This window comes from Zootermopsis nevadensis, unplaced genomic scaffold (assembly GCF_977971745.1).
Source record: "Zootermopsis nevadensis isolate Lab colony 2312 unplaced genomic scaffold, Znev_1.0 Znev_ptg000027l, whole genome shotgun sequence".
NCBI lineage: Eukaryota > Metazoa > Arthropoda > Insecta > Blattodea > Termopsidae > Zootermopsis > Zootermopsis nevadensis.
Window position 1 is genome coordinate 5,385,942 of NW_028259159.1, and position 24,071 is coordinate 5,410,012.

At 39.3% G+C, this 24,071-nt stretch overlaps 1 protein-coding gene across 9 annotated transcripts in view; it reads right to left on the minus strand.

Annotated features, from left to right (window-relative positions):
- Positions 1–24,071, minus strand: part of Liprin-gamma (liprin protein kazrin) — a 195,404-nt gene that overhangs the window by 58,289 nt on the left and 113,044 nt on the right. For 6 of the 9 annotated variants that reach the window (XM_087356439.1, XM_087356441.1, XM_087356445.1 and 3 more), the window contains 3 exons: positions 10,684–10,881; positions 7,393–7,583; positions 4,488–5,181 (listed from right to left, as the gene is read on the minus strand). In XM_087356439.1, the coding sequence (XP_087212565.1) occupies positions 4,488–5,181; positions 7,393–7,583; positions 10,684–10,780 (982 nt within the window). In that variant the 5' untranslated portion in view covers positions 10,781–10,881. The remainder of the gene's footprint in view (positions 1–4,487; positions 5,182–7,392; positions 7,584–10,683; positions 10,882–24,071) is intronic. The other 3 variants (XM_087356447.1, XM_087356446.1, XM_087356444.1) reach the window with 1 other exon arrangement.

Below are 24,071 nucleotides of genomic sequence, written 5' to 3' on the forward strand. Positions count from 1 at the left end.
AATTATCATCATCATAATTATTATCATTCCTATGGTAAAGGTTGTTGAGGGATTGTCTTGTTCACAAGAACCAATCAATGGTCCCTATTCTGAGCCAGATGAATCCACTCTACACCCTCCTTAAGAACAACCTTAGTATTATCCTTTTATTAAAATCTAGGTATTCTGAGTTGCTTCTTCCCATCAGCTCCTTAACTAAAACTTTGCACGCATTTTTCATCTCACCATGCGTTCTACATCCCCTACTCATTCATCGTCCTTTATTCGATTATCCTAATAATAACTGGTGAAAAATACAAATTATAAAGCGTCTCGTTATACAATTTTTTAAACATCCTGCCACTCTATCTCTCTTAGTTCTAAATATTTTCCTCAGAACCGAGTCCTCAAACACCTTCAGGTTTCGCAAAAATACAAAACAATAAATATATTCAGTCCGTACCGCAGAGAAAACACCACGCTTCTCCATTACAAAGAAGCTGTTCGGGGAAATAATCCCTGTGTAGAATCAGAATCACGCAAAACGTAAATATACAAATTGCTCATTTAGTGACTGTTAAAGTAGCTGTTGGCACATGTAATTAAAATTATATTTTAAAGGGTTAATATACTATAAATAATAAGCATGGTATTTATAATTTTACGCAACCCGCATGTTTGTTGTATAATATATTTTACGTCAGTTGGCCGAATAGTTTCAGCAGTGCCTCGCGGACAGTTTTGTATGTTGTTCGCAAAACAACACAACGAACAGACATATTTTAAATTCTTTATTTTAGCGTGTTTTATGACAGAGGGAATGGAATAGCGTAAAAGCACCTTGTGGATGAAAGATAACATCGGCTTTAATATTCATTTCACTAAATATTCACTAAGCCGACAAGAGAAAGTTTCCAGAAAAAAAAAAATATACAGAACTGTGTGTAAAAAAAATATTTCACGTAAAATGCATTTGGAGCGGCGAACGAGCCAAGACGAGTTGCTGTTGAGAATCTAAATAAAATTTTGTGCAAAAAAATTGTCAGTAATGTACTCGTTCCATTAAAAAATAAAAACAAATTTGAAAAGTGCAATTCATGCTGGAGTACACAGAGTTTCGACATGCGTTCTCTGCACGTTTGCATTCTGAATGCGTAAATTACTATAAAACCGTCTGTGTCATTTACGTAAACGTAGCAATAAATCTCTTTAGTTGGTCGTAAGATCAAACCTTGAAGGAAGATATCACTTCGGAGACCTAGGCGTAGATGGTCAGGATAATATTAAAATAGATCTTTAAAATATAGTGTGAGGATTCATCTGACTCAGGATGGGCTCTTGTGAACACGGTGATGCACCTTCGGGTTCCATAAAAGGCGGGGAGGTTCCTGACTAGCTCAGTGACTGTTAGCTTCTTAAGGAGGAATCTACTCCATGGACTAATCTCAGTAAGTCTGCTAGTCATAAGAATCTTCAGTGTGCGTCAGAGCTAATATTTGAATCGCTGACAAAATTCCTCCGTCTCTACATTCAATAATTCGCTACCTCGCGTAGAAACTGGAGAGATGCAATCCACACGTTGATAAATTAATTTTAAATGAATCACTAATTAAGCGCAGTCATACAATTAACATTGACAATTCTCTCTGCCCCTTAAATATACTAACGAGGCCTTTATTTTATTTACAGTGAAGAGTTTATAATCCCGTCACAATTATCAAGTTCGTGGTACAACTTTTGTCGGCTGACATACGCCACTACCCATTCCACAGGGTGATTCAAAAGACCCTGTGCACTTGTAAGAACCTAAATATCGACCTAGACGTCTAGAGAGCCCGCCATCTAAGGTGATGTAGTCACATGACACACACATACGTCATCTTGCGCGTTTGTGTGTGCACAACGACTTTCGAATCACCCTGTAGCTATAGGCCATCTGATCCGTCTGAAACCTGAATTTTATGATAAACCAGATGACGATAAAATTTAGTGTCCTGGGGGTACACTACACGGGAAATGAAGCAAGATGCACGCACCTTGAGGGAAGGCAGTGAATTTCCTTGTGCTAGAATGTTTATCATTTTTCTGCATCCTAACTTCCAGTTATATAAAACCTGACTTGCGTCCTTTTTTATCTGAAGTAGGGATTTAACCTCTAAGTCCTACATCACGAATGAAATAAAACACTGAGTCCTTTTTTTTTATAAGACCCTGTGCTTATACGGAAAAAAAGGAGGAAAACGCAGAAAGAGAATTTGTAGAAATGGGAGTGAGAAAATGTGTGTGAAAGGAACGGGGAATAAATTAGATGATTCAACACGAACAGCGGAAGCAGGAGATAAGCTGCCCGTCGGGTCGTTTACTTAGCTCCAGGGCGAGCATAAAAACGAACATTTTGAGTTCTTGAATTCGGCCTAACTCTTTAACGCACAGCGACTATTTATTATACGTACCCCCATTTTTTTTTTTTTACACATTTCAGTATAACCCAACATACGAATATTTGTACTCATCGCCGTAAAAATCTCATTTCCTACTTATTAAATTTCTATGGGAAGAGACTATTCATAACTACGTTTTGGAAGTCGAAACACACTCATCGCCCTGATGACGGAGGCAGCAAGGACCCCCGAAACATTGGTAAACTTCTACCAGACTACGCGGCGCTACAACCCAGAAGACAGCCATCTAAGATTAACAGTGGTATTTGGTGTGGGGTTCAGAACCTCTGTTTGCAACACAGTGGATGTTAACAGCATGCAGACATTGATTCTGTGGGTTCTTACCACCAGATGGCACACTGTGGTATTCTGAAAGCTGTTCTCTTGCACTTACCACGTGATCTCTCTCTGATGCTGTACTGTTACTTGGCACAGGTGCCAGGGCGAGGAAAGGATGTAAATCCAAATTAATTAATCCACAAACTTAAGTCCCTGTTACTTAACCAGCGGTACTAGTTCAACATGTTTACGCGCCTGCCTAATTCTAATAAAATTGCATTAAACTTAATTACATTTTATACAATGTAAGCAGAACAGGGGAATACAGTTGGGGGGGGGGGGTCCCTTGTTTAATAGCAAAATTACCTTTGTTTTCACCGTCGGTAAGTTGGTAACTATAACCAAGATTTCAGAATTAACATCGAGAATATTACGCCATGTGTCGTGTCAACAGAATATTATACACAGATCAAAAAAATCTTATTGCAAAATATTTCCAGAACAATTTCACGTATTGTGTTGCTTAAAAGCAAACTGCAGCATTTTAATATTGTAAAGGCGTGTTTGAATATTGTAGTTCATCTCTATCTTTGAAAATTGATAGTCTATGACCAAGTCTCAGGAAGTTACGTGCCTCATCTCACCACTGTTGAATCCCTTGCTAGTCTTACTGGAGTGGATGAAGATATTGAAATTCCTTAACGAATTTTCAACTACTCTGAAGTTCATCTTGGAAGATGAACCTACTCATTCTCCACCTACAGCGGCAGATATTCTGATAAAGCCACACAACATTTCAGTGAACTCTAACTACATGGAACTTCATTTAAAAGACTGCCACAATCACGTGTTCTTCTGAATCTCCCAACAAGTTTGTTATGACGAAACTTGTGGAGTAGAAACTGGTACAGCTCATTAGTTTCAGAGAACAGCGGCGAAATTACAATTCAGGGTTTGATAGACTGGCAACAGAATCTCTCTGAATGGAGTTAATGACTCTGTTATCTCTGGAATAATTATAAGAAACTGCAGTGTCTATGTGATTTTGTTTTAAGTTCTTAGGAGATGGCAAAGCACTGAGAATATTACAAGACACTTTATTTCATTAAAGTTGTAAACATTCTCATATTTGTGGAAAACTGAGAATGCTGTTGTTGTGCCTGACAATATCCTTGTTACAAGTTCAAGCATATTTTAGGTCAGAGCTGAAACTCCTACTAAGAACTGAGGCTGTGATATTTTTGATCGTCAAAGTCACCAAAGTCCTAGATGAATTTTCCACAAAAACTTTCCAGAAACAATTTTTTATTTTCCCCCAATCCAATTTCTATGTCCTTGATTTCACTATCGTGATAAAACCACGTGACTTGTAAAAAACACATTTCCTTGTCATATGTTTGTTCTGCTTACTTTTACTGGATTATTTTTTCTAAGTTTCAAATACTTTCCTCAATTCAGTGTTTGCTGTTGTTTATAATTTCTTTTCTCTCTCTCTCTCTCTCTCTCTCTCTCAAAACTGACCACACTTTAAAAACTGTACTAAACAACTTCCAAAATCATTGTTCTTAAGTATATTTAAATTTCCAATAGTGAGAATCATCTCCAAAGAAATTATCTTCTAATTACATCATACTAATTATTTCTGTTTCTAACTCTTATTCCCTGGTACTCACATACTGAAACATATCAAATAATTCAGTATCGAAGCAAAATAATAATTATGTTTGCCTCTTCTGAGAACGTCTTGTTTAACAGAAGCAAAGTTACTAATGAGTGCTAGTGACTTACCGTCTGGCTGGCCGCCGGTCCCAGCTATTGGTGAGGGCGGTCGAAACACAGGTTCGTCCTGCTGTCCTTCACCCCCAGAGTATGATGCATTCCTTCCATTTTGTCCATCCCCTTCCACCTCTGCTAAGTTTTTGTCCCCGTTACCAGCACTCACATTCGCTACGTCATCCTCCATTTCATCATTATCCCTAACATTACCAGTCGCTGAAGACTTGACTCCGGAATTCCCACTATCAGACATGCCCCCACTTGTCGATCCTTTTGGTCGGTATGATGGAGGTTGAGGAGGTGAAGACGACCTAGAGGCTCCACCAGCTGTAGATTTCACAGCACTACAAGATGACGGAGTCGCGGTTGTTGACCGTGGAGTAGCAGCACCAGCTGGGGCAGCAGAGGACGTGATCGATGTTGAATTAACAGGCATTTTTGAAGCACGCTCTAGATTTCTAGCAGATACAGAGTGAAGCTGTTTCTTTCTGACGCCGCCACCTGCAGTGGCAGATGTGGAAGATGCTGAGGATGAAGAAGCATTATTGAGGTGTGTGTTGGCTGCGATCAGGTGCTGGTCGAGACGGCGGCTGGTGTCTGCAAGCTCTCCACGAAGTACAGCGACCTCTTCTTGAGCTTGTTGGATGTCTCCGTCAATCCGCGCTGCGAGTTCTTTGTTCTCTTCGACCATCCTGCGAAACTTGGCCTGCGAAACGAAATCCATTTTCATCTTTGCCGCTGCAATTAGATTTATGACACGACCTCCTCTATACGTAACATGCATGTGATAGACGCTACTGAAAGGATGAAAGTACTTGAGAGACCTAGGCAGAGATGTGAGAAATATACGAAATGGATCACGAGGAAACAAGACGTAAGAATGCGGACTGGATTAATCTGGCTCTGAGTAAGATCCAGATGCGAAGTTTTGTAAAAAAAAATGGTATTAAACTTTTGGGATTCGTCAAAGGTGCAGGGGGGGGAGGATTTAATGACATGTTGAAGGATTATTAATTTCTACTCTGTAAGAAGAAATATGTTTACATCTTCTTCATTTTGATTCTTCATAAATCAGCATTCCAGATCGCAACTGAGTTTTGAACCACAGTGCAAACAATTCAAAGTTCTATCCCAGCTTTTCTGATATGTTGCTTGCAGTTGTTTGAATTAGTAATTTTGGTTTCGTTTTTAGAAGAAAATTTGTTCGCTAAATTAACACAGGACTTCGAGCCCAAAACTTGTTTGTGACAAGCAAGTAGAAGTGTTTGTCTGAGAGACAAAGCCGTGGTTGCATAGGAAATTATCTTCTCTGGGGCGTTTTCGAGATCAAGCAGAACCTGTAAACACCCTCCCCCCCGACCACAAGTCATTTTGCCGTACATGAATATGGGGCAAACATTGTCATTGACACACGTAGCCATGGAAACCAGTATAATGGCATTGATGCAAAGCATATGCTGCAGGTATCTATCCATTTCTTGCATAGAATGAATAAAATGAACGCACAATGAGGGGGTTAATATCTTGCCATACACTTCCATCACCAAAACTATTTGACAATATGTGACTAAATTTGGTTATGACGGTATGTAGTAAAGGTTGTTGAGCGAATTGTGTTTTTATCACCACATTATACTTTCAGATATGTAGGCGATGTGTGAAATTTAATGTTAATCCCACTGATATCAAACACAGGAGATGCAGTGCAATTTTTTTTTTTTTTTTTCAAATTGACTCATAACCACGAAACAAACATTCGAGTAAACGATGCAGGGAATCGACAGTCTGGAGAAAAAATATAAAAATATATAAGTATTTTATTTGCGTTTCATAATGTAAATTTTGTGTTCCGGAGGTACCAGATATGACTACCAATCAGGACACTTCAGAATCCAGATATTATGCATTCGTAAATACCCACACTTCGCTCTCCCAAATGTCCTCCAGTTTACCACAGACAATTTTTTTACATCATTCAGTTGATACACTGTCTTTAAATAACCGGATGCCTTGAAACTCACAAGAGGAAACATAATTTGATGTCCATTACTGGTGAAAATCGAAAACTGTCCAGACAAAACAAATGAAAGGAGGCAGGAAACACCTATCACATGACAGAAGATTAGATGTGGAACAAGAGAGCGTGTCTGGCGGGTAGCCTACATCTGTCAGTTGTAGGCAACGTCCCGCTGACAGCTCTACATCCTCCTCCACTCCACCAGACGCCAACGCGACACCCTGCACGGCCCAGCCCTCTTCAGTAGCAGAAATGAAAATATTGTATAAACTCCCAAAACTTTCTTCTTTACTTTTACTCCACGTTAATGAAATCCAAAGGATTAAGTTACAGCAATTTTCTCCTTTCAGCAAAATTTTCCTTTCTTCGCAAAGAAAATAGAATTACGGCTTCACGCATGTATGCCTCCACCCTCCAATTAATTTTGAACTGATAGATTTTCATAAAACTTGGTACGAACATCATGCCACTATGGATAACCCTGAATCATCAATAACATTAACATGGCAGCTGTATAGACATAGTATTATCACTATATTTCAGGGGGGGGGGGAGAATTATTGCCTTATTACTCTAAAGATGGAGGCGAAATGTTTCTCCGAAACGTTGGTAACCATCTACAAAAATATTTGGGTCACAAATCAGAAGGCTGTAATCACAATTTTGACCGCTTTGAAAACCTAAAATTTCATAAGAATCCACAGGTAAGATTTTATATTTGCAAAGTTAATTTTTATGTTTTATTTCCATTTCATAAAAACTCCTTCGACAAAGACTACAAATTATAATAGATTTTAATGAGGGCGTGTTTCAAAGTGTTCTACAGTTACTAATTTGTGTGATTCTCGTGAACTCCTTCTAAAGAAAAGAACTTAATGTCTGATTGAAGAAGCTTTTCACCTGAGCGTCCAGTAGGAGACGTCTCATTAGAGCCACGGAGGAGTCGAAGGCTTGCTGCTGGCGACTAGCGACACTGCCGCCATCTTGGAGCTGGTGTGACGGCCTGTGTTGGAAGTCGGTCCCTTGTTCGGTGCCCGATAAGACCAAAGAAGTAGAAATCTGCTCATTCAGCGAGACGAGCGCCTGAATCGCTGCAACACACAACAAACACCCAATAGTTCTCGTTCTCAGTGTTCTATTCCTGAGATTTATGTATAATTTGGGCTGCCCTGAAAATGGTTCTGCGCTGTTTGCCGAAACGTTGGAAAACCTTCGACATTCGACGCACAAGCTACACATCAAAAGTTGTATTACAATAAACACTCATAATATGTAATTGTGGAGGACAGGATATGCAGATATGCAAAATTCATCTTCTACAGGATCAACGTTTCAAGATATATTTAAGTGTGAATTCAGTAGAGTGAAACGTTTTAATAAATAAATAATATATATATATCCCGAATTTTACTTTAAATACAGTTACAGCGTGTTTTGATGATAATGACTGTCAAATACGAGCGTGGACTCCATGAAAATGTTAACACGCGAAATCACAGTTCATGAAAATTATTTTATTAAAAGTTCATGTAATCATTTGATGTACATGTGTTTCGTTCTGATAGTAAACCACAATCTCCATAGAGAAGTTTTTCGTGAGAAGCTCAAATAAAATTCGGAGACTTTCTGCAGCATTTTCAACTCCTCAGCTGGAGGACCACCCATCTTCGGATGTCCACAACTGTCCATTGAATGTATAAGATGTTCCCAATATTTGGAGGTAAGGTCTGCTGTCTGGGCTTGACTTGTCCTGAGATGCATGCACCTAACATTCGTAGTGTCTAGAGGGATGGATTAGTTCACATTCAACTCCTAATTAAATTCACTGAATTCTGCATTTTATTTCCTCATTTGAAATTCAACACGCAGAATTATTCCAGAAAACTAAGTTTAACTCAACCGCGGTTGCAGCAGCGAAATCACGAGGCCCCACCTCCCGCATTTCCATTATGCGTCGCAGCTTTTCTGAAGCACGAAGCTCACGTAAACAACGCTTAAAAAGTTGTTGCAGGTGATGGTACGCGCATTTACCATTGCGCTTTAAGGATTCGAACTTGTAAACGACAGCATCGACTACGTATACCACCTGTCAGAGCCTTTAGTAACTTCTTACATCACCCAGATACGAGTTACATTTCATTCGAAGAAGAAATATGCTGTTTTATTTTTTACAACCATCTTCACTTATGTGACCAGAGTGTAAAGAAGTTTTCTTGGAGTGTACCCTGATTATTTTTATTATTATTATTATTAGTGTTCTGTCTGACGACAGGTCCATATGAACAGGATCCTTCCATCCTTTTCTCGGACTGGGACCTGTTCATATACGTTCTTGGCAGATGATCCAGAAGTGGTTTGCCATTGCCTTCTTCTGTGTGTGAATGGAGTAATTGTTGGGATGCCACGGAGGAAAACTCCGTGTTGCCTAGACCACGGCCTTGCCCAATACAAGTTATAAATCTGAGCACCACCGGGAATTGAACCCGGGACCCCAGGATTACAAGGCTAGTGTTCTGACCACTAGACCACCGTGGCGGTGTACCCTGATATATGATTTAAATTATTCTCGTAAGTAAAGTGTTAAAATGTGTTATTTTCATCACGTCACTTATGTCGTGTTTGCAACACACTAGTTTACAAGTACGCCTACACACATTTACAAAATTAGCAGAAAGGTTCATGGAATTTGAGTCCACGTTCATTTTCACACTATACTCTAATGGCACTCCATTTATATGCAAAACAGAATTAGCAGACAAGATGGTTCTGGATTTCTTTGGACGTATTCAAATTTTGTTACGCAGGAAGTTCGTGTTGCCTTAGAAGAACGCAAAAGGTTTTGTTTTGATTGTCACCACAGACTTCATATCGACCCACAACGCCGTTGTATTCCTAGGATGAAAACAAGTCCTTACACACAACCGGGAGAACTCTTCATTCGCTTCCTGCTGTCGCAAGGAGAAGCCAGGGTGGAACTATACATCACCTGTCTCTTCCCTTGTATACCTAAAGCTTGAAGTTTAGCTACGGACTTCATCTCGTTTCAACCGAGCGAGAATCAAATCAGAATCTGAAGCTACGCTGTTAACATATAAAAACTTCTATTCTTGCCGCCTAGCGAATATTAAGACTTTTAACATTTCTCTCACTAAACGACCCAGAAAGTCTATTAGAATGTTCAGTGAGCGCCCATGTGTTTGTTCTCGACAACTTCTGACACGTAACATACATAAATTAGAATACGAAATAAAAATGAATAAACGATAAAATCGAAAGATTAAAATCACGATTCATCAACACTTCTTAAAGCGTCTAATTACAATTCCATACTTTGCATATATTCGTATATTGACAATAGTTCTACAGGCAGTAATTCACAGTCAGTAGTCATCATAAAAAGACTGTAATTCATTCGAAAGCGATAATTTCGAGTTCTGAAAATGATGTCCAAGTTATTTGCGATTCGAGTCATTATAATCTTGACATAAATTTTCAAAAGCGTGACAAAATATTTAATTAATTCTAGAGCTCCTTTTAAAAAAACTCAAAATGTGATTAAGTAACTTCATGAAGCAGATCCCTTCTTAATAAACTAACAGCATGCTCAGCTAACTCAAAGAATTCTCAGTTTTTTCTGGAACTTTAAGGTTCGTCGCCGTGCTCACAAAAGTCCCAGCCTCCCATCCCCTATCCTGAGAAAAAATGATCTCATCCACACCTTCAATCCGTTTCCCTAAGATAATTTTTTATACTATCCTCCCATCTACACCTATACGAGTGGTCTAGTACCCACAGACTTTCTAAACAAAATTTTATACGCATTTATCAATTCCCCATCATGTCTCACCCATCTCATCCTGCTTAATTTAATCATCATAATATTATTTTGCGAAGGATAAAAATCACCAGATTCTCCCTGAAAATGTAACTAAATTTTCGTTTAATAAAACAATTACTGATTCAACAGATTTTGCTTCATTTCCCTTAATAATTACAATATAATACTTAGGGATTTATTGCATATATTTTTTGTCTAAATTGTTACTAAGCCTATTTAATGATAATCCCACTCAAACAAAAGTTACATTTTTATCGTGCTACTCAGATGTTTTTCTACAATGACTGTGTGATAGAAAGCCTGTTTTATTTCGCACTTTCCACAAGCCAAAGGAAACGTGAAGCTAAACGTACCTTTTTCGAATTGGCTGTTCTGTCTCGCGAAGGCTCTGGAGAATGCACTGACCACAGTTCCGTGTGAATCCAACATCACTTCTTCTGATTCCGGCATTTTGGTGTCATTTTCAACAGCTTACCTCGACTGACAGAAACATCGTCCACTCCGCCACGTACTACCCTACAGTCTGTACTTACTCATGGTGTCTGCGGTCTCTGTCAAATAGAAATACCAGACATAACAACAGCAACTACATACTAACCGTATTGTTTTCCGTACTACAAAATATGGAACGCCCATTTCACAACAGAAATAAATACGGTAAAATAAATCTTCTGGATTGTTGCGACGTGCAATCTGGTAGAAGTTTACCGACGTTTCAGAGGTCCTTGCTGCCTCCATCATCAGGGAGATGATGACCATAATGATGGAGGCAGAAAGGACCTCTGAAACTTCGGTAAACTTCCACCATATTACACAGCGCAACAACCCAGTAGACAGCCGTCTTGAAAACATTAAGTAATTTCGCTGGAAATAAAAATAAATCTATTTCAAACATCCTGTATAAAGTCCAAAATCAGTATTTTGTTGGATGAATTTCTGTTGGCAACTTTTCATACGTCTTTTTGAACCTCAAAACATTTTTTTAATTTTTAAAAAAAATTAATAAAACTCTATTGTTTTGTACACATCTGGTACTATTATTTTCATAGGTCTGTAATCTTCAAAACCAGAGTTGTACGTCAAAATAACACAATTTACGACAGTGTAGTGTTTACGTTCACAAAGTGATTGCGAATATTCCAGAGGTCGAACGCGATTTGAGAACGAAAAAAAAAAATTGTTGGCCGTGCTGTTTAAGACACAAATTGTTTATGATATTATTAACATTGAGATCACCAATTCAGATTGAGCTTTTCTGTATGTGCGTATGTCAGCGTTTCTTTGTGATTTTCTGCGTTTATTCAATATTAATAAAAGTTATACTATAAACGACAATAATTGTATTCGTGCCTGACTTTCAGTATTAGTTTTTTCCACGATTTACGACAAAAACCTATTTATACTAGGATAAATGCTAAATTCTTATTCTGACAACGTCTTATATCCTAGCAATTACGAACAAGAGCTTTCGGATTTTCATGTACCCGGCCTGTGTCTAGAACTGAAGCAGCGAAGCTTCATATAGCACAGCTCGGGACAATAGAACTCATAGCTGGCGTCCCACGGAAATAAGACATGTCCAACTTCAATATTGATCTGGCCAGATGAATGACTGCCTCCAAACAAGACTTTCGACATTTCTACTCGTCTCTTCTCGTTCTACTTCGAAAAATATGTAAGACATATCCCTCTTATGAGACAGTAAAATAATACTGGAATAGGATATTGCGTTATACATCTCAATTATATCTGACTACCTGTCTATCCGCAAATATTAAGACGCAAATTAAGGGATCTATTTCGACAAAACTCGGTATAGTGGACCTAAACAGAATTTTGTCGATGTTGTCTTTTTCTCTGGTTCAACATAGTTTGGTCCGTTTTAATAGCTCCTTTATCAGTGTCTGCATGTAAGTTCAAGTTCATCATTAGAATCGTTTGACACGCATTGGCGAAAATTCAGAAATTTGTATTACTTTATAATCGCCCCTAAAACAACATCGACTATGGATAGACTGAATTTACTTTTATGACCCACATTACTCAGGGTTTAAATTTGTGTTGTGATATATCAAATATATACTTAAGAGGAGAATGTCTCAAATGGAAAAGTAGAATTAGGAATAAAAACGGAAAGGAGATAAATTAAAAGCAGGCAGACTTGGAGAAAGACACAAAGAAGAAATAGATAAATAAGACACAAACAACGAAGTCTATAAAGAATAAGAGGGAATAAAATATAGCTTTATTAATTTTTTTATTTTGTAGTGTTCTGTCTGCCGACAGGTCCATATGAACAGGATCCTTCCATCCTTTTCTCGGACTGGGACCTGTTCATATACGTTCTTGGCAGATGATCCAGAAGTGGTTTGCCATTGCCTTCTTCTGTGTGTGAATGGAGTAATTGTTGGGATGCCACGGAGGAAAACCCCGTGTTGCCTAGACCACGGCCTTGCCCAACACAAGTTATAAATTCGGGCACCGCCGGGAATCGAACCCGAGATCCCAGGATTACAAAGCCAGCGTTCTAACCGCTAGACCACCGTGGCTAAAACATAGCTTATGGAATAAAAATTTATAATTTAAATAAGAAAACTTTAGGATCATCGCTTCCACGTCATGAGCTGCTTGCGAAAAGTCACGAAGGAGATATCACCTTTTAATTGCATTTGCATTAACAGAGTTTTTCGATTACCTCGACTTCCTGAAGTTGCTTCCCTCATGCATGACCCCCAGTGACACCATCGGGCGTTGCAGGCCAGTTTCAAATGACCTTTGGTCTTATCTCTCAATTATTCATTGCCGTCGAAACACAATGCACCTAATTACAATTAACAGCCCAAAATTTATAACTTGTTGCATTATTAACTCTATAAATCAAGGACTCCCATTGGTTTTGAAGCTACAGTACTCACCCTGACAACGGCCGAACCTGTATCACGTGCACATACAATGAAATCACTTTCTGTATCTTTCAAGAACAGCAGCGCGTCCTACAAAATAATAAGATATGGTCGACAGATTCCATTAAGTCGTATGTCATGGTTTTACCACTGCCTTCTCCCTCGGTGACACAAAACTGCAAGAACTCTTAAAGACATAGTTTCCTCCCATTTCTTCAACACAGTCTCATCACTTATTTCTGTATCCTTAAATCATTTTGTAATTGGCTTGGAATATACTAACTCGCCTTTTGATCTATACGCGTGTTTCTTGGCTTGGAACCACCACATTTTACTTTATTCTGTCCGAAATTCTGAACTCTATTAAATAACACATAATGTCACTAACTTATATAATCTGATTTGGGTAACGTTCTGAGTTGCCTGGAATTGTACTTACTCTCTGACTATCTGATATCACAACAAACAGTTCGTTAGCTTATTCTGTGGCTACATGCACTAGTGGATCATAACAAGTGTACAGTCTTTTGTTTCAATTAATATTTTTTTTCAAAGCAGCGTATGTAAAAATTAAAATCACTGCTTACGACTTAACGTACTGCAAACAGTGATGTCCCCACGGTAACGTCAGAAGAGACTAATAATTAATTATTGTTACTGAGATCGGTGGTCTAGCGGTTAGAACGCTGGCCTTGTAATCCTGGGGGTCTCGGGTTCGATTCCCGGCGGTGCCCGAATTTATAACTTGTGTTGAGCAAGGCCGTGGTCTAGGCAACACGGAGTTTTCCTCCGGGGGCTTCTTCCCCGGTTTCTCCGTGGCATCCCATTCACACACAGAAGAAGGCAATGGCAAACCACTTCTGGATCATCTGCCAAGAACGTATATGAACAGGTCCCAGTCTGAGAAAAGGATGGAAGGATCCTGTTCATATGGACCTGTCGTCAGACAGAACACTAATAATAATAATAAAAACTGAGATCAACTGGATAATGTTATTTAGGGAAATACAATAGCTGTTTACGAATTAAATAGATACACTCTGGGAGACGCAATGCTGAATATTAAGCACGTGGTAATTTTAATTAATAACTCTTCTCCGTGGAGTTAGAAACGCACGTCGGTCCATTCTGTATTCATAATAAATTTTCTAAGATCTTTCAAAAATATGAAGTCGCGCCCGTCTCTTTGGACAGCCCTAGCTTAGCGGTTAGCATTTATTATTCCAGCAACGCGGCCGCGTAGGGGTGGCAGCGTACAGGAGGGTTACGGGTCGATACTAACGCAATAAACATAGGGGCAGCTTCCCCTTCGGTATCAAGCAACCCCTCTGACAACAAAATGCACGCTGTGTACACTTGCCATTCCTTTCTATCCATTCGCCAGCCAGAAAATATAAAATGTCTTCGCCTCCGTGCGATTATGTCAGATGGATAGGCGGAATACATATCGTTGCTTGGTCCTCAACGGAGTGGAGGGCTTTTGGTATCTGCTACTTATTTTCATGACAGTGAGGGGAAAAAAATAATGAAAAGGACATAAAAGTCTTTTTTGAAATGGATAAATACAACGAGGACCGGTAAAATAAGCTAAGAATACGGGCAGAATATAAAATATGGCGGTGGGATTATATCCCATGTGCGGGATCTAGCCCTTAATTAAAACGTGATGGGATGAAACTACTAAATGGATGAAATTATATTTTGGATTTAACGTTGCAGAGAGCTGAAATAGGAACCGATTTTACAGCGTGCTTTAAAATATTTTTTAATCTTTCTGAAACAGGATGAGCTGCTCAGGGCAGGGAATCGGAGAAATGAGAGATAAGAAATTACTCAAAATTGCAGTCGATATCTGCAAAGTAAACAGACTACATGAGAGAACTAGACATAGATGGGGAGGTGATATTAAAGTTTATTATTATTATTTAGTGTTCTGTCTGACGACAGGTCCATATGAACAGGATCCTTCCATCCTTTTCTCGGACTGGGACCTGTTCATATACGTTCTTGGCAGATGATCCAGAAGTGGTTTGCCATTGCCTTCTTCTGTGTGTGAATGGAGTAATTGTTGGGATGCCACGGAGGAAAACTCCGTGTTGCCTAGACCACGGCCTTGCCCAACACAAGTTATAAATTTGGGCACCACCGGGAATCGAACCCAGGACCCCAGGATTACAAGGCCAGCGTTCTAACCGCTAGACCACCGTGGCGGTTTATATTAAAGTTAATATAAGATAAATAGACTGTTAAGTGCAGATCTAAATTGGTCCAGGAAAGGATACACCGGTGGACTTTAGTCAAATCGTCGCCAACACTGCGATATATTTTTTTTTATAAATATCCCTCCCACAGTTAGCCTATATGTTGTCTATTACTCTCCGTAGATAAGAAATTGGTGGTAGGTTTAAATAGAAACAAAATTAAAAATAATATTCTGACAAACAGTTGTCAGTTTTAGTTAAAATCTTGAAGCATTATGTAAGTCTGAGCAATATTTAAGTATTCCGCGCGCAAGGACCAGTTGGTTAATACTATTTATACAAATAATCGCTGTTTGCCGCGAGAATCACACGGAAACCATCAACAGTTTCGTTGTTCAAAAATTCAGACTTGCTGAATGTTGAAGTAGCTGTTCCGAAACTGTTTTTTAAGAGCCAACATTTTCTGGTTCACGTTAACAGCTGTAAACGCGTTTAATTTATGTTATGGGAAATGACTGTCATTTTGATATTTCATCGGTAAAAAAAGAAATTGTCAATAAATTCTAGTGCGCATTTTATGAACACTCTTCAAAACAAAATAGAAAAAAAAACACACACGAACATGTGATCAGCTTGCATGTTATTGGTTCGCAGAATCAAACTTTACTGAGTCCTTTTAATGCCGGATGCAAATAGGTTAGGTTAATTAATTACTTTCATGTGAAGTGGCAGTGTATTTTGACTGGTTCAATAACAAGCTTTAACAAAAACGCTGATGGTTTTAAAACAATTTTCGGTACTATTAACGTAAATAAATGTCTAACCTAATGAAGTAACGTACCAAATGGCTTTTCCCACCCCATGTTTTGCCATCTACAAGAATAAACAAAATGAACGAAAGGAATTCCCTGCTGAGACGATGTGTGTAGGGGTTAAGGACTTGCTTCACAGTTTAAAAGCTCTACAGTTCGGACGCAATTTACTCACTTAATTAGCTTATTCAAGCTAAAAAGTGTCTGGACGAGGACGACGGATTCGAGGGGTGAGTCCGAACTCCGTCTCGCATCACTTTAAAGAAGACAACTATGTATACCCTCTACAGGAAGACAAGATAAAAAAATATTTTATAAAAATTTCTAAATACAGTGACACACAGTAATTAAAACAAACTACATGTCCTGTCGGAATGTTACCTTTTATTCTCATATAAAATTAACTTAATTAAATTTGTAGCCCATAATTTTCAAAGACGTATCACTGTACATTAATGTTCTCCTCTAGATAAACAGAAACGTGTGTAGTAAACCATAATAGCTTTGTTTGACACTTGTATTGGTAATAGGTTATTAAGAGATACAAAAGTTAAAGTACCTTCCAACGCAGAATTTGAAGTTGTACAGCTGTGTAGTCTGGTACAAGTTTGCTAACGTTTCAGAGGCACTTTCTGCCTCTATCATCAGGGAGATAACCTACTATTTAAGTGACTGTCGAGCGATCATTACTTTCCTGCGTTCTAAGAAATTTTCAAAGTGGGTTCAATACATTGCATTCTACCGAATGGGTGAACCGTATCACTGGGTCTGATATTTTTGCATGTGACAGGCTACAAAGTCTTTTTGTAATTTAGAATTGGAGCCGCCTGTAATCCCACAAAACAGGGGACAAAGACCTTAATTTCCATTCCGTTGTCTTCAATCGCCCTTGAAGAGAAATGATCGCCATAAATGATGTAAATCCAAGTTTTTGCTTCGCTCTGCAAAATTTTTCAACCGAAATCAAAATTTCTTAAAGAGAATACTAATGACGGAAAGCGTTCAGATACTAATAATCGCGTAAAGTTGATCATATAAATGAGAATACTTCTATTCAGTGGATTTAATAAGTGCATCGTAATTCGTAAGAGGTTCTAACTGTGGCGAATTACGTTCAATGCTGCTGTTTCCCTAAAATCTGGTCCATCGCCCAAAATTCTAGAAAAAAGACCACTCACTACGTTTCGGGAGCTGGCTCAGCTCCATTAAAACTGAACTTCCATAAATCGGTTTTAAAACATGAACTTCTTTAAACTCGTTCAGGATACGCTCACATTGCAATATTAAATTTTACTTACCAATATAGCGAATGTGTCTATGTAAGTGAGGCCTTTGGTTAATTCGGAGATGAACCTTCGGGTTCGGTAAGCCGTCTAGTTAGTTAATTAGTTAGTTAGTCTATGTAAGTGATTGTCTCACTGCTTGGCATCAGTTTGATCCATGAACGTTTATCACTATGGTAATTCATACAAAGTACTAAAAATTCGAAGACAGCAATCTTCAGACTCACCGCTGTGAAAACCTCAAATCCTACACACTAAAAATTAATTAATTCAGTATATTTTAAGGAAAACACCGCCACAGAACGATAATTATCTGAACAAATATCAAACGAACCATAGAGTTTGTTGAAGAAAAGTGGAAATCGTTATGGTTTTAATGGGAGCCCTTGAGTTTTCGTGTCGACTTGTTTTGCCAGTCTTGAGAAAATCCTAGATACCAGGTTAGCATGCAAGTACCTGTACTAAGGTGCCAGATGTGCTGTTTGTCTACCTGTAGACCTGCCTCGAGGCGCATTCCGGGCTAATGCCGGCCACCCGGCGCACTGGTACTGTTCCCCCCCCCCCCCCCCCCCCCGTTTGTCATCGCCGCCAACACCGCAAATGAACAGGGCTCCCTCAACAAACTGTATCAGTGGGCAATTAACCCCTTTAAAGCAGTGGTAACTATATGTACCACCTATGTATGATTTGAGGTTGTCACAGCTGTGAGTATGAAGATTTCTGTCTTCTGGGTTGTTACGCTGTGTAGTCTGGTCGATGTTTACCAACGTTTCATAGCCCTGATGACGGAGGCAGTATGACCTCCGAAACGTTGGTTGACATCGACCAGACTACACAGCGCAACAACCCAGAAGACAGAAATCTTCATACTCATCGCCCTGATGACGGAGGCAGTATGACCTCCGAAACGTTGGTTAACATCGACCAGACTACACAACGCAACAACCCAGAAGACAGAAATCTTCATACTCTGATGACGGAGGCAGTATGACCTCTGAAACGTTGGTAACCATCGACCAGACTACACGGCGCAACAACCCAGAAGACAGAAATCTTCATACTCTGATGACGGAGGCAGTATGACCTCTGAAACGTTGGTAACCATCGACCAGACTACACAGCGCAACAACCCAGAAGACAGAAATCTTCATACTCATCGCCCTGATGACGGAGGCAGTATGACCTCCGAAACGTTGGTTAACAATTATCAACCAATAATTCTGCATTTCGCCCACATGGCATGCTTATGGGTTTCATACGATTCTCAGAACAGACAGCAATTTTTTCCTAAAACATTTACCAGTTGATCGTTGTCATGGAGACTCGAGTTTTCTTCTCGGTACGAACTGAATCTTTTAAACACTCTTTACATAAAGAGATTAAATTTCATCGCATCACTGACAATTAAATACCAGTAGCTTATAGATATACCTATTAACCTGACGATAAAGGCAGCAAGGACCTCTAAGACGGTGGTAATCTTCTACCAGACTACACGGCGCTACATCTCAAAAGACGGCGACCTTTATAAGGAACAAAAACAGAGATAAAGCTTATGATATGAAATTTTACAACTGCGCTGCTTGTAATTAACATCAAAGCAGATGACACTTCCGGTGATCCACAGTTTCTCAGGTATTCTGTGCCTTTTTCTATTTGGTCTCCTTATCAGGAGTTTTATAGATGCGGATCGCGCTTCGCCCTTGTTGTTCGTTTGTAAATGAAATAAAAGAGGGTAGCACTGATCAAATTTACGATTCTGAAAGCGGGCAATCAGCCCGATGTTGGGCCTTTACAACATCACAGCGAGGCCCCGATATAGCGCCGTTCTCGAATATCGAAAACATTCTTTGAAACAAATTTTGGTATAAATGAAGTACCGCTTCAATGGAGGAAATCCTTTCTTACCGAAACGCGTTCCTTTTTGAATTTCTTATTAAGCGAAACCCCGCCCAAGGAATCGCCTTTCAGCCAAATTCAATGTATATTCTACAGAATTTGATAATAAAGATAAAAGGCGTGTAGAAAGATTTCTATTCCATATAACTGCAACCGGGGGGGGGGGGGGGTCCCTCGGAAATAAAGCGGCCGGGGAATAAAACTCACCACTGACCCCCATCTAGTGTCGAGGTAAAGAATGTTTCCAGATATACCACCACTTCCCCATACGTCTCCATTAGACAGTGCTTAATTTTGGAGCCAGGCAAGGCTTTTATGACAATCAAAGATAAAAAATATGCAAGTATTTCATTGTTTTGTGTGGTTGTAAAACTTACTCTGAGAGTATACCATAAATTAAGTGTTTTAAATCAGTGTGTTTAGGAGGATATGTGAACTTAAGAGTTTTAAGTAGGTTACTTATGATATTACTTAACGAAGAACTTCATGAACTCTCTTGGCAAAAATTCAATATAATAATTACTACATAACGTTTCAGAAAACCTGTATTATTAATAAAGTTAATTCCACTACAGTAATTCCTAAATATTTCAGTAAAACTATTGTAAACCACATATGATACAAGCCTTTGATATTAATGAGATGTCTATGTATTATGTCGAATGATTTGGAAGGGCGCATTTCACTTGCGTTAACATCGACTTAACGTTCTCTGTCCATTTAACACAGATGAAGCAATGTGTCGACATTAGAGAGTTTTATCTTCTGACGAGGTTTGTACTTCTCTGACATGCGGTGTCAGGTCTGACATCCAGTGCCAAAATACAGGCAGGCGTTTACATGTACCTAGAGACAGAAGTTCTGAATCATTCACGATGATATGATGTGAATTGTTCAGCAAAGTATAGGAGTTTCAAGCAGAGTGGTCCAGAAGTTTAAACAGGATGGCGATTTATCACCGCTCCACCATTCATACAGCTCGGAACGCACTTTGGAGTGCGTTGCCAACTTCTACGTAGTGTACGGTATACTTAGCGTTCAGTAACTCAACATTTTGCCCTCAGTGTGTAATTCACGGGTTTTTACTCGACTCTTGGAACAAAAAGCGATCGTTTCCATACACATCATCAACCCTTTAAAACCTGACGGTGCCCGAATTTATAACTTGTGTTGGGCAAGGCCGTGGTCTAGGCAACACGGAGTTTTCCTCCGGGGGCTTCCCCGGTTTCTCCGTGGCATCCCAACAATTATTCCATTCACACACAGAAGAAGGCAATGGCAAACCACTTCTGGATCATCTGCCAAGAACGTATATGAACAGGTCCCAGTCCGAGAAAAGGATGGAAGGATCCTGTTCATATGGACCTGTCGTCAGACAGAACACTAAATAAATAAATATATAAATAAACTCACAATTATGTCCAGAAAGCGTAATTTACTGACCTCGTATATTTATTAAAATAAACATACATTATTATCGCTCAAGAGCATAAACCAGTTTTGTTGTTTTACAAAAAAAATTTGATGTTTTGCCTAAGTCGCAAATTATTTCATGTCCGTCACTAAACTGAATGGTGTTATTTTCGTATCCACACTTTTGGAATCAAACAATCTTCTGTATGTTATTACAAAAGCACTCGTAAATTAATAATATTCTGTAAATTCGCAGTGGCGAGTTTCACATGGTCTTTAATCTGCAGAACATTAAAACTTCCAACAACTCCATTACTGACTGATTTGCGTCTGACGGATTACATTACATCTACGCTAATGTACGTCTGAGCTGCAAATGCGGGTAGAATTTCAGTCATGTACTTTCATCCTGCCCAACACTGAAATAATTAACAATTGTCACAAACAATGCTTGGATGTCATAATGGTACAGTAATGGCGGCGGATAGAAATCTCACAATTACCCGGTACATACTGACCAGTCGTAATTACAGATCCACTGCATACACGCAGCTCTAAATATGGAGACTGATTAATACAAATCACTTCAATGTGTACAACAAAGTAAAGAGTATTTATTAACAAGCAGGCATGGGGGTGGTGTAGAGGGAAAGTACATCTAAATAAAAACCTAAAGGTAAAAGGTGACCCACCCAAAATACCTTATCTGAGGTGGTTGGATAATATTAAAAAGGATCGAAAACAGGATATGAAAATTTTGACTATGCTTTTCAAAACGCGGTAAAGGACCTTCGATTTACACAGGCAGTGGTAAATGAGAAAGCATTCAGATGCTGCTGGAATTATTGATGACAGCATTAAAAATGCCATACTATGGTGATTATGGCAATAGTTCACCGAGTTTAATAAAAATCGGTCAGTTACTGTCTTGTAATAATGATGTCAATCACCGAATTAAGACAACGAAAGACTCACGAAGAAATATATCTGTTCATACGATAACCTATGAGGACCCTCACTATGAACTACAGATAAAAACGGTTAACGATTTGTAAAACACCCTGTACTTCACAATGGGGGTAGTTTCACCGATCTGACAAGTGTGAAGAACGTATCAATCCCCTTCCCCCCCGGCCGCCGCTGTCGACTCATCCCCCGGCTGACGATTCTTTCTGATAGAACTAACAAATCCATCTTGCAGAATGTTCTCGCCCCTTCCACAACGCTGGACAAGTACATCGCAGTCTGGCTAAGATGTGTTTCTGCCCCCATGTTACACTTCCTAGAACACGGACACGCTTTTCGTCTTCACAACTGTGGTAGGGGTGAGATAGAAAAGGCATGTAGCACGAACAGGAGATAAGAGAAGACGAAGACTGAGTTCTTCTAGCTCAGAAAAAGGATCGGCGGCGGAATGGCATGGAGTCAAACCGAATGACAGTAGCCACCACCTTCAAAGAAGGCTTAAAAACTTAAGCATTTCTCTTAAAATGGCTTCAGAAAAATGTAAAAGCTAATGAGATACATATTTTAAGATGTACACGTTTTCTTGATACAGAGTGTTTTTCTTTCGAGATACATTTCTCGTCAAATACCAATATTCATGATTCTACGAATGGGTGCGGTAAACCATCGGCTTCGCTAACGGTGTCAAACCAGAAGTTCTCGACCTCTTACACACCTGAGACCACGTTCACGTACTGACCGAATCCAAGACCGCGAGGTTACAAATAACTCCATTGCAATTTATTAAAAATACCATCAAATGAAGCAGGCACATTAACACATCAGACGTTCAATTTATTTTAGCGTGCAGAATTACAGATGAAAGGCCTGGATTACTTAACAGGCACTCCGTAGAATTACGAACCTAACCTAAAAATCACTGTCGACCACGATAAGATTCTGGAGAATTCAATCCAAAATATTTTCAAGACACTAAAATCTATCTTACTGGAGCACGCCAATGAAAAACGCGAGAGTCCTTTCTGCGGGCCGAGATTTGAATCCCGTCTCCTAGAATATGATGGGAGTTCTCATGATTTGGCTTCCGGTCAATGATGTGTACAACATAACTGGAAATCTTCAAAACACCCTCATTACCGGAACAACGGAACAACATTTCGTACGTATGTAACACCAAAAGTAGCTACTTAAAATAGTTCACAGCATCGCAACGCGTAACTGGAGTGCAGTCAGGGCGACTTTGATAACGAGCACATGTCCGGCCGGATTACACTGAGACCACAGCCAGTAGCCCCCCCCCCCCCCCCGGCTTCTAATTTAACGGACGAGTTGATTAGTGACATACGATATAGCCCTTGCTTGTTTAGTCCATTGGCCCGCAAGGTTGGCAGTTCGGACACCAACATCTGACTAACCTCCTGAAAGAACTGCATCATCGGAATGGCTCACATAGCCATCTGCTGTGGAGACCCACATCCTGTGTCTCAGGGGTAAAGCGGCCGCCATGTTGGTATATAGATGTCGGGGAGCTTCAGATGGCCACGACATCCCCCACTGAATTAGGGAAAATCTACTAGAAGACAGGTGCCGTGAAAACCTCAAATCCTACTAAAATCTACTAATTTCAAAGGTTACGATTAGCGCAGGCAAGGAGATTATGACACTACCTGGTTCACACGGATTCGGCACTTTTTTATTGTATTTATTTCCGTGAAAATTAAATTTCTTACTAAAAGTTTTATTTGCTAATAATAATTCTAGTAACTGCGACTCAGTTGATCTGTACAAAATTTGAAGAAGTTTTATAAAATTAATAAAATGTAGACAATTCGCTCGTCGTCGTTGCTGTTTTCATGGTTTCTGTTCACCTATGTCTCCTTCCTTATCCCTTCCCCCTACTCTACCCTTGTCACTGCCATGTCAACGTGATAACATCGCATCAACTTATTACTAATGATAATGTAAAGTAATTAGCGCTATAAAGGCTTGTCGTCGGTAAAAATTAAATCCAACAAATATCTAAGACTGGAAACACGTGGATTTTCAACTTTTCTCTTTTTACATTTTACTTATTTTGCCATGTCCCCTATGGCTCTGAGCTTATGGGACACCTTGTATATTCAAAATTTTACGTTACCCTCAGATTCGTATATGTCGACGCACTCATTCATTGCCAATGACGTCACGAAAGCATATCCACTCTGACAATAAACGCCACGCTTGGCTTCACCCAGTTAACAGCGGTTTTAGTTGGTGGGCTGAAT